The 11881-nt window shown below is 43.7% G+C and overlaps 1 protein-coding gene across 3 annotated transcripts in view; it reads right to left on the reverse strand.

Annotated features, from left to right (window-relative positions):
- The window catches only part of PFKL (phosphofructokinase, liver type), a 39373-nt gene extending 27764 nt beyond the window's left edge, over positions 1-11609 (reverse strand). For 2 of the 3 annotated variants that reach the window (XM_053389817.1, XM_053389818.1), the window contains exons 1-3: positions 11388-11609; positions 4150-4223; positions 2036-2113 (exon numbers count right to left, since the gene is read on the reverse strand). In XM_053389817.1, coding sequence (XP_053245792.1) covers positions 2036-2113; positions 4150-4223; positions 11388-11493 — 258 coding nt within the window. In that variant the 5' untranslated portion in view covers positions 11494-11609. Of the gene's footprint in view, positions 1-2035; positions 2114-4149; positions 4224-4664; positions 4723-11387 lie in introns of those variants that run through there. The other variant, XM_053389819.1, reaches the window with a different exon arrangement.
- Between the last annotated feature and the right edge of the window lie 272 nt (positions 11610-11881).

Raw genomic sequence — 11881 nt, forward strand, 5'->3', positions numbered from 1 at the left:
ATTCTCACATAGGTAGGGCTGCTATACTTCTGGACATATTCTGGATTAGGCCAACGTAAACAGTAGAAATCATTGCAAGTGGAGTTTTTGGAGTATTTCCTTAAAAATAGTTTTTTAAAGTTTTGTGTCCAGATTTTCACTTTTAGAAATATGATAACCCTACACATACATATACAATGCAGGAAGATGTGGCCATTTCAGGGTTCCTTGAAATCTAGACATGCATCACACATGTATTTTAAATAAAAGCATTGACTCTCATTAGGCATTTTAGTTAAAGAACTTAAAATTGGCAAGGCCCTGATGATGATTTCTCTGTCAACACACACTTTTTTGAGCCTGAGGAAGGAAAAAGGAAATTTAGCACCTGCCTAATAATAATAATAATAGTAATAGTAATAATAATAGTAATAATAGTAATAATAATAGTAATAGTAATAGTAATAGTAATAATAATAATAATAATAATAATAATAATAAATCATGTGACACAGATATTTTAAAACTGTGCCACCACAAATTAATTCCTATCACTTGTGACTGTGGTGGGCCAAAGAATGCATATGTCTAATCCTCCCACAATAAATGGCTCTTTTTGTAGCACAAACCCAAAGCCACCATTTGACCTTCCCTGAAACCAAGCACAGTGAAGAAATCATAAAGGTGAAAGGGCAAGTTAAGCATCCCAGGCTGACAGATGAAATTAAAGGAGTCTCTCTGGAGGATGGCCATATGAAGTAACAATGACTGACAAGGAAAAGTGATGTAATCTTTGGACTGGGGAATGCATCAGGTATGAAATAATGTGAAATCAATTAATTAGGAGATTTAACTGACTGGATTGCTTTCTCCAAAACTCAACCCTTTCTTGTGATTCCTCCAAGAAAACATTTCTTGGTAAACTACTGCAAAGCTTATGCTAAATATCCCAATTCAGGGAGGGACCCTGCCTCATCTCACAACTGGGGCCATATCAGGTGGAGAGGCTACAAGGGACCTCTGCCTGAGACATGGAAGACCTTACATAAGAACACAGGAAGCCGCCTAATACAGAGTCAGACCAAATTGGTCCACCTGGCTCAGTATTCTCTACACTGACTGACAGTGTCTCTCTGTGGTTTCAGGCAGGAGATGCCAGAAATTGGATGTGGGGCCTCCTGAAGCATGTGCTCTGGCCCTATCCCAATCTTCCTAAAGCTTCTGCTAGCTGGGACAAACAGTACCAGGTTAGAATGAATGGGTTCAATTCAGGGCAGCTCCTGCAATCTTATTATTCAGGCAGGCTTCCTTTAGAAGTCAATTTAAGAGTACGATAATGTACCAAAACACTCCTCCTTTCTCCCTGCAGTGGCAGCCAAGTACAACTCCCATCTCTCATGAGGCCACGCTAGGCAGCTACAGAACCTTTCTTAAACAGACCAAGGGATCTCATTTCCAGTGCTAGTCAACATATATTTCTGGTCTGTTACCTAACCAGCTGTGCCACAGCTATACCGACTGTTGTGAATTCACACATTGTAGACTCAACCTCCAATTGATTCCTGTTTCCTTCCTTCTAACATGGAGCCTTCTAGGAGAAGGAATACCTCACTGCCTATCCAATCAAGATTTTGGGAGCAGAACTGTTATTTATAAAGGGCACAGGAAAGCAGGGGAGGTGGAACAGGTCATAACTGGTGATCTGGGAGACAAAGGCTGAGAAGAACCAAACAGAGCTTTTGCAGAACTATGTAGGCCATGTTGCTACCCCAGCACAGTCCTTCTCCCTTCCTGTGAGGAGAAAATTGCATCTGCATGAATTTTGAGAAAAATGGGACCATGAGAGGAGGTGGTTTGTCTTCACTAGCACCCATAAATTAGCACTTCAACTCAGAAATGTACAACTAAACTAAACCACTCAGAGAGCTACTGTAAGTCAGAGCTCTGTACTCCAGAAGGCAATGTGTGGCTACAGACGGACCTGAGATGGGAAATGTCATGAGGCCTGTCTGCTTCCACAGCAGGGAGTCAGGCAGCATGACCATTTGGGCCTTACCAGTTGAATTATGTTGGATACACTGAGCCAGTTTGCTTGCTTGATATTCTCTCCTCCTTCTACCAGTCCCTCGTAACCCTGCAAAGAGGAAAGAGAGCAGTGTGAATGCGTCATTGCACTAGGGAAAGCTTGCTCCATGACCCTTTAAAATTAATCCAGCATAAGGAGTGTTGCAAGAATCCCTTAAAACAGCTCTAAGCCACCCATATTTTCTCCATACTCCTCAGATCACACAAAGACTGACAATTAAATGTGAAGCCCTTGAATATACAAAAATAAAGTTGCAAAAGCTTCAAGGACACACATTACAAAGACAAATGGCATGTTATCACAACATTTCTACAGGATTTGATCTTGAGGTCTGACAATTTTACAGTACCACAGCAAGAGTTCTTGCATAACTTGCTGGACTGTGAGAAGCTCGTGAGGAAAACTATGGAACTGTCTGCCACAATTTATAGGCAGTACAAAGTGTCTTGTGGATTTACAGTTTGAAAGTTATCACAAGAACAAAGGTGTTTTTGCCTGTTTATCTCACCATTGCCATTGCTTTAACTTTTCTATGAAGAATACAGTGGTACCTCGGGTTAAGTACTTAATTCGTTCCAGAGGTCCGTACTTAACCTGAAACTGTTCTTAACCTGAAGCACCACTTGAGCTAATGGGGCCTCCTGCTGCTGCTGCGCCACCGGAGCACAATTTCTGTTCTCATCCTGAAGCAAAGTTCTTAACCTGAAGCAATATTTCTGGGTTAACGGAGTCTGTAACCTGAAGCATATGTAACCCGAAGCGTATGTAACCCGAGGTACCACTGTATACTAACGTTTTTGAAAGATCCCTCAATGCTACTCAGCTGCAGAAATATAATGTATTCAGCATTTGTTCTTGTAAAGCATGTTGTTAAATTATTATACTACAATTAATTTTGTATGTCAGAGAATGCACAGATTGTCAATTTTTGTGAAGTGGTATCCTAGGTGATATCTAGTTCTAACTTGATCATCATGCCTCCCGAGCCCCGTTTTACAGTTGCCTCATATTCCTGGCCAGGGGCTGCCAAGGTGCCATGCTCTGGGCTCTTAGTGAGAGTCATGTGATCACTAGTCAAACTGTGAAACAACTGCACCCAGGAGCACTAGTTTACTGCATGACTAATCATGCTGTGAATTGTGAAATCTGGCTTCAGATGTGACATCCTGTGCCTGTATGACGTATTAGATTCTTGGTTTCCCTTTTAAAAAACCACACAGGCATGCTATTTAATCTCAACAGGTGATGGGGAGGTTTGTTTTTAAAAGGAAGATGCAATAGACAGGATCCAGGTGGCCATACACACTTGCTTAATTTGCATATCTAATTTTATTTCCTGTATATTCATTCTAGAAACTGCACCCTGGATTTCCCTAACTTCAAAGGACTATTTAATGATACTGATTCTGCCCATGGGAAATTTGCAAAATTTGCCTTTCCAGGCTGTGGCTTTTTAGAGGGAAAGGAGTGAAACAGTCAGTTATGTTTCTTAATCACACAACCCCTGCTAAGACAATTTCTGAGCACCAACCTTCAGAGAAAGAGACTGATGCTGTTACCACATCACTGAGACCCAGGCCTACTTTGGAAGACACTCTACCTTCTTCCTTTGACTGTGTAGAGGTGGAGTTCTTACCATCCTATTCTGCCTGCCAGGCACACATGACCTGCCTTCGACACTCCCAATATGTTCACAAAGTTTGAATAGCATTATAGATCCATATAATTCAATGCACATTAGCCCAAATCACACAGTCAATTTCCACCCTCACCCTGCCAAATCTGGGAACTGGCCCTTCCCATAGTGGAATTTATGCATGTATGCCCAATGTAAACATTACACTCTAGCATTGCAAGTGGTGTCAAAAGGATGGATAATCACATGGTGGGCAGGGCAGAAAGGTGTGATCTCACTCTCCCAGTGCTAAGAGGAAGAAGGTAGGAAACAACATAGTCCAAACCAGGCTCCGCTGCCATTTACATGATTCCAGAGTCTCCTGGCAACTATCCAGCAATTCTAAAAAGAACAAGGCTATACCAATAACCACCCACATGCAAAGAAAAAACAACACAGCATTTTGAACCTCATAGATCAGGAACACTTTTGCTCCAATATATATCCCCATGCGAGTCACGGCTCGGACAGCAGCATTCATACCTGGAGAGATAGAAGACAAGGTAAAAAAATGGTACAAACCTGAGCTAAAGTGACGCAGAATTCTGCACTTTTATTTTGGTGAGAAGCATAGCTAGTTTTGCATAAAGCAACACACTGCAAAAAGGTTGAATTCTCACTTATTTTCAAGGAAGGACACATGAGACTTACAATCCCCATTAGCTCAACAAGACTCAGGAAGTTGTCCTAAATACACTTACTAAGGAGCAAGCTCCTTTGAACACAGTGGGATTTCCTTCCGAATGTTTAGGTTTGCTTTGTTACAGGGCCCAGGGTGGCATTAGTGGCATGCAAGTTGCCAGTAACATGTTAAAACTCCTTGCACAGAAAAGCTAATACACTCAAAAAACGAAGGCAAGAAACAAGTATAATTTGATGATAAAAGAAATATGTATGAAATCCCACAAAAATGGCACAACATACCTGGGAAATAAAAAATGTAACTGCAAAATGTTTGTCTTGACATATTCAGTGTGTACATTTGACTTTACTTCACTTTAGCTGCCAAAAGAAAATGCCAAAGATGATGTTGCCTCCTTCTCACATTGGGCAGAATAATTGGAGAGGAGGGAAGTATGTTTTTAAATAAAAATGTATTAACTTTTAATAAATCATTATAAATTAACCAAGAGATCCACCTGACTTTGGCAAAACAGGATAGGACTTTTTAAGCTATTCTAGTTCCAGAGATTTTTTGATTGGAAATAAAGCAACAGTGTCTGCAATCTGTGGCAGAGATGCAATGAGAAATAAGATACCCACTAAAGACTCAGATTTCATTAACTTTTGGCCTGAACATGAGGCCAAACTAAAGAGGCATGAAATATATTAGAACCAGTGTCATTTGCCAAATTTCATATACTCTCTCTTAACTCATCACAACAACGCTGAATCTTGATATTTACCGTATATAATGCCTTTCCTAACTCAAATCATTTTCACAAACGTTATCTGTGCAACCATAACAGCCTTGCAATGTAGAATGCTATTTATTATTACCCTCATATTGCAAACTCGCAGTGATGGGGAGTGGGGGTTATAAGCATAAGATGTAGCAGCTTGCCTAAGTCTACCCACTGAGCTGGGAATTGAACTGTGAATTCCCAGTTTATTGAAACCACATTCTGCACTGTTTCACACGGCACAAGTTCCAAAAGTGAGACAATGCAATTTGGCTCCACTGTTCATGTTTTCTTCTGTCCAGAGAAATGGGAACCCTAAAGCACAATTTCCCCCTCTTAAGTACCATTTTCTCTCTTTAATCTGACAAAAGAAGGCTTATTGGAAGCCAGGAAATTTGAATGGGCGTTTTCCAAAAAAGGTCTCTTTCTCTTTTAGATAACTAATAAGCCAGTTATGCAGGATGTTTCTTTTTTCTTGGTACATTTGGTTGTTGTCTCTTTTCTTGTCCTTGACTGAGTGTCAGCAGCTAGTCTCTCTGTTTCTGTCTCTCTCTCTCATGGCTTTCTCCCCACTCACTTGGCTCATTTGTTGGATTTTTGTAGCTTACTCTTCAAAATCTGGTTCTTCTCTTTTCTTTTCCTTACTTTCACCTCCTTCCCCTTTGTATAGTACAGTATATACCCTTCCATCTTTGAGTCCCTTATTTTGCACCCCTAGATTTCCATAGCATCTTACAGATGCTCACGTAAAAAAATTATCTGTCTGCAACACATATCCAGTGGCTTTGTATTTTATGCCAATAGATTTCCTTAACATGGGGTCTGAATTCTAATTTCAAACAGTCCAGTAGATACTGACCCCTCATAGTCACACTGAATCCATGGAGTCCAATTCCCTGCTCTAAAGATGGGAAGATCCATCCCACTCTCCCATTGTAACAGGTCACAAGGAAAGGCAAAAAAACTTCTGTCAGCAGGGAGCTGTGTCAGCTACCTGATAACAAATCACAGTGGGCAGTTGTGCTATCGGGGCTTCATCCCTGCAAAATATGCAAGTAGATCAGCTTGCCTGTGAAACCGCTATTTACAGAGACCTACTTCCCCTGGAGGGACACGGGTGGCGCTGTGGGTTAAACCACAGAGCCTAGGACTTGCCGATCAGAAGGTTGGAGGTTTGAATCCCCGGGGCAGGGTGAGCTCTCATTGTTTGGTCCCTGCTCCTGCCAACCTAGCAGTTCGAAAGCACGTCAAAGTGCAAGTAGATAAATAGGACCACTCCGGCGGGAAGGTAAGCTGCATTTCCGTGCGCTGCTCTGGTTCAGCAGAAGCAGCATAGTCATGCTGGCCACATGACCCAGAATAAAGCGAGCCAATAAAGCGAGATGAGCGCCGCAACCCCAGAGTCAGTCACGACTGGACCTAATGGTCAGGGGTCCCTTTACCTTTACTTCCCCTGGAGAAAAGCAGATAGAGTCAAAATACAAATATGCCTAGTGTGTCACAATAGCTCAGACCAGATTTAACTCGCTTCTCATAGGAAGTTGCCTTGTGCCAGGTCAGACTATTTCGCCATCTAGTCCAACCTTCCCCAGCTTGGTGCATTCCATATGTTTTGGACAACTCCTACTATCCAAGATATTCCCTTCTGTACTCAGATACAAATTGCTACCTGCCTCCGATCTGTATATGCCTGCTGTACTTTGGTCCTTTGTGTACAACTCACAAGCAGCTCTTCTTGTCATGCGAGTCATCTCTGAAATTGGAGTTAATGTGTAAAACAAGTCCCAGTTATTCAACTAATTTGCCATATTGGGGCATGTATTGCATAAAATACTTTTCAATACCATTAAAAGTGATGCCCAAACAATAATGAGATCAAAAGTTGATTCTGAGTATACTGCCATTTTTTCTGCTATCAGAAGATTACCCCATTTGCTCCAGTATACTGTGCTAAAACTTGCAAGGATTAAACAACGTATTTATTTTAAAGTTTTCTATTCTGCTTTTCATCTACTAGGAGAAATCAAGGAAGTTACTTAAGAGTTAATTTCCATTTTTTGTGCAAATATAAAGTATTAAAACCACTATAGAGAGAAGCTAGACAATGTGAAGTTCTAAAACAGGGGCGGGGAAAACTTGTTTACTGGAAAGTTGCATTGCCCCTTGGTCAACCCTTCAGGGGCCCCAGGCCTGTAGTGGGCATGGCCAACTGGATGTAACCAATTTCCAGCACAAACACCACAAAAATACACAAACATTTGCTGCCCTGAGCTCCTTGGGGAGGAAGGGTGGGACGGAATAACAGTAACAATACATACAGTACCCACATGCACACAAAGCAATTTTATTGAATTCCACGGATATGCTTTTCCCAATGATGCAAGGTGCTGTGGTTTTCCATGCTCAGTGGAGGCCTGCATCAGGCTGCATGCATGGAAGAAAACTCATTGCAACATTATTTTATTTTAAAACTTCATGACTTTTAAATCGGTTTTAAAACATTGGGATTAGGTGTGCCAGAGGACATGAACTGACTTAACTGATTAGAGGCAGAAATCACAACTGGCCATCTGGTGCCATCTGTCTAGTTGTCATCATACTGTGCTTTGTTTACAGGCCCCATCAGCTACACGAGAGTAGCCCTTGCCAATATTCTGCCATGTCTACAGCTTTCTCCCTTGGTGGGCAAAGCATCTAGAAAGAGACACTGGTTTGCTACAAGATACCATGGTGATGTCAGAAACCTTCATTGATGTCATCCCCAACAAGAGGCAACCCCCACCCCACAACCCTGTTTATGTCATATAAAGCACTAGCCAAGTGATAATGTTACGTACCTTCCTACCTTTGGGCGAGTGGAAATATAGCCACTTCTCTCAGGGAAAGTACAGACCAGCAAGATTTTCCACATCAGAAGGCTTTGAGAAGGGATTTGCTAGGCACCTCCCTCCAAAAATTTGCTCCAAGCACCAAGTGAGCACACAGGTCCACAGGCATACTTCAGAATCACAACAGAGATGTATTACCTCTTCCATACTAAATGGATTACATCCTTTACTGGTTTACGTTAGGCTGCTTCCACTGAAGATACACTCACATACTTCCACTTCAGCAGTTAGGTAACTTGCCAAGCCCTGGAGCATATCCACAGTAAAGATCAGAAACCAAGACAAGGGAGTAATTAGTGGGACTAAAGGGCAAAAAATATTTGCCAACTGATGGTTGATGCAGGAACTGGATAGTTCCAAGTATGTTATGAATGCAATTTGCCAGTGGAAGAGGGGAATGGTTTCTAGGGCACATAACAAGGAATATTAAATTGTTTGTTTTTACAGTGCTGTTATAATGCATGGTGCTTTGCAGGAAAGGTATGTGTCATAACATTCTTCAAAACATTCTTCACTCTAAACCGAACAGATTATTTCATTACAAATGACCACAGAAACTACAGAACAAAAAACAAGGGCAAAGAGAAAGCTGTGTAAGGGTAGAAAGCTCTTCCAGAATTTCCCCCTCCACACACAAACATCCAGCAAATTCAGTTTGTCTGAAACATTCTCATTTTATTCCTAGCCTTTATGTAATCCCCCCACAAAGTGAAAATTAAATTCAATCAGCCTTCACTCTTGCACATGATAAATTTATTTGGATCTCCTGTATTCCAACAAAGCTCAAAAATTTTACTGCTAAAATGGCAGGGAAGAGGGAGTTGAAATTAAAAAGAGTTGGATGCTAGAATATTGTCTATCATTAGATTATATTCTAACATCCAACAAACAGTCAGTGTTATAACTTAACATCCAGTCTTAGGGCTGTATCCAAGTTCAATTCAGAATAGTTAATAAACATGACTAAGGTTCATTAATATAAAAGGATCTACAATGAATAAAACTTATTTGTATCGAACCCTTAATTTTGATTTTTCTTGGGAATTTGTCATACCAATAAATATTCTAAACAAATGTTTTAATATTCAGCAATTACAAACAAAATAGTGATAAACACTTTCCACCCATCTGCTTAACTAGGCTGGAGAAAACCCACTACTGCCCTCAACAATATGTTTATTGTATAGAAGACCATCACGATATATTTATCCCTACTCCATCATAGTATACAGACTCAAAAATGGCTCTGTCCTGTCAAGGGCAAAGCAAATTGATCAGGCAAAAATAGCTGTATGTCTATTTTTAATAGGTTCCTATGATGGTCACAGCTGCACCACAACACACAATAGGGGCAAGTTCAAAACAGAGAGAAAATCATTAAGGTACCATTAACAAAGAGGAATCTGAACTTCTACATATGCAACTGTCAATAGATAAATTAGCCCAGTTATACCAGAAAACTCATTAACTGCAAATACAGTTTTCCTTTCCTTATGAAGGAAAAATATCTTTTGTCAGTGAAGTTATAAATGTAACAGTTGTTCCATTCTAGCTTGCTACAGAGATACAGGCAGGAATCACAGAGTAAAATGGGCAAACCTAATCCAGGCCCCTGGAGCCATGTGTATAGTTTAACTGCAGTGGAAGGGAACTAGAAGGGCCTTGATGTCACACTGAAATCATCTAGGGTATCTCATGGTTAGTGCTATTTCAGAGTGCCTAAATATCTGTAATTAGCTTGCAATGTATCTCCTAAATTAGCATGTACAAAATATGAAAATTAGTGTAGCTGATTCCCCCCCCCCCCATTGGAATGATCAATAAATGTGTTTTGGACCCAATGCTTCAGTAGATCAGCACTTGATGCTGACCAGTGACCCTTGCCCTCCTGTGCCTAATCTTGTCATGTACTGCTAGAATGCACATTGCATAAATTTTCATGGCAGTTCTTACAAAAGCGGGGGGGGGGGGGACACCTGGCCAAGGGCCCAATTAGGCCTGTCCTATTTGGCTGGCAAGGCTGTTTCAGCTAAGACATGCCTACATCTTACATGAAATCAGGCATGGGGGTAGGTAGACATGATTTTGCCTGGAGGTCTCAGGGTGGTTCACAGAATCAGGTCATGGTTGGGTCTTGGAAGAGCTGGCCTTGGACTTCACAAACCTGAACCATCAGCTGATCATTGGCACAGCATACAATGTGCTGATTGTCTACAATGTGTGGGCTGTGTCTTTGCCTGAAAAGTTTGACTTCAAACTGTGCGGACAAAAATAGGCCTCCTGACTTTGTTATGTGAGGTGATTGACCAGTGAGTGGCTGCAACCACTTGTCAAACTTGGCCCATGGGGGCAGGAGGAGATAATGGTTTGGTTGCTGCCTTAAAATAATTATTTATGGTAGGTCAGCATTTATCCCCTTATTGCAGACAGAAGCGAGGAATGAGGCAGACAGCGCAGCTTCCCTAAATAAAGCTAAGGAGTTCATGACTGAGATGAAATGTGAACCAGGGATGAAGCCTTTCCTGCTTCCTGACTCTCACACTTTCTCTTCTGCTTTTTCTCCCTCAGGGTGGCAAATGTGAAATTCTCAGGTGGCTTCCCACCTAGGCGCCTCCTAGAACTGCTTAGCTTCTCCAAGGTGACTAATTTTAGCCACAAGGTCAGGCCAGGGAAACCTGGTTCCTTCCTAAGGTTGCTGGACTCCAACAGCGCCAAACTAGCAAAGGCCCATCCATGGTGAAGACTGGCGGGAGTCCAGTGGGCTCTCAGTGGGAATCTGCTCCTTCTCCCCAACCCCAGATGTACAAGGCCTGCTTCTGCCCACTCATCAGGCGAGAGAACTCTTCACATGCTCCAGGGCGCTCTCGCTGCTGCTTCACACATTCCTTACTCTTACTCTAGCCTTCCCACACGCCTTGCAGCACAAGGATATGACCCCGAGCGTGACCCGAGGGGAGCAGCAGGGACGCGCACACGCGCGCGCAGCCCTCTGAAGTAATTGGGGGGAGAGTGGCTGAGGGGAAGCGGTGGGCGGAGCTCGCCTGAGGAGATGCCGGTCGCCAAGGGCGGGCTTGAGGAAGCTTGAGGAATCCGTTTCTCTGGCTTCGATTGAGCAGGCGACCCTTCCCATCCCCGCTCAGCCCCTCGGGGCGCCGGCCTTCCATTACTCAGGCCTTGCGAGGAAGAGACGTTCCCCCGCCGTGTCTGCCTGCACGTTCCACCTGGCGGCGCGAGACGGGAGTCCACCCCCCCGCCCCCCTCACGCAACATCCTCCCTCCAGAGTCTCGAGCGCAGGCGGCAGGAAGAGGAGGCGGATGGGATGCTGAGGAGGATCCTTCCTCCTCCTCCGACTGACCTTGTGCGTCGCCGCCGCTGGTGAGCACCGCGAGAGCCAGGCCGGCGCCCGCCATGCGCAGCTTCTCCAGGTCCAGCCCCGCCGAGCCCAGGCCGGATCCCGCCATTGCCCCGGCTGCGTCCAAAGTGCAGAGCCACGGCGAGAATGACAGCAAGCGGCGGCGGCGGCACTCGGAGCCCGCGAGTCCAGCTCCCTTCAGCCACGCCCCCAGCGACCGCCCTCAGCCTCTGGCTCCGCCCACAAGGGGAGGGGCTACCTGCCTCGGCCGGGCAGCAGACGTCACGGCGCGAAGGCTTCCCCGGGGGTCGGTTTTCTGAGGAGGAAGGGACTCTCTGCTCTTCCGGCAGACCAGACCACCACCACCTCCTACCTGAAAGGCCTGCAGGACTTGCTTAGCAAGGGTGATGTGGGGGGTGGGGAATGGCAGGTCGTGTGAGATTTAAAAAGGAGCCCCCAGCTCAGCATCCCGTTTCCCACAGTGGCCGGTCAGAGCA

The sequence above is a fragment of the Podarcis raffonei genome, chromosome 5 (genome assembly GCF_027172205.1).
Source record: "Podarcis raffonei isolate rPodRaf1 chromosome 5, rPodRaf1.pri, whole genome shotgun sequence".
Lineage (NCBI taxonomy): Eukaryota > Metazoa > Chordata > Lepidosauria > Squamata > Lacertidae > Podarcis > Podarcis raffonei.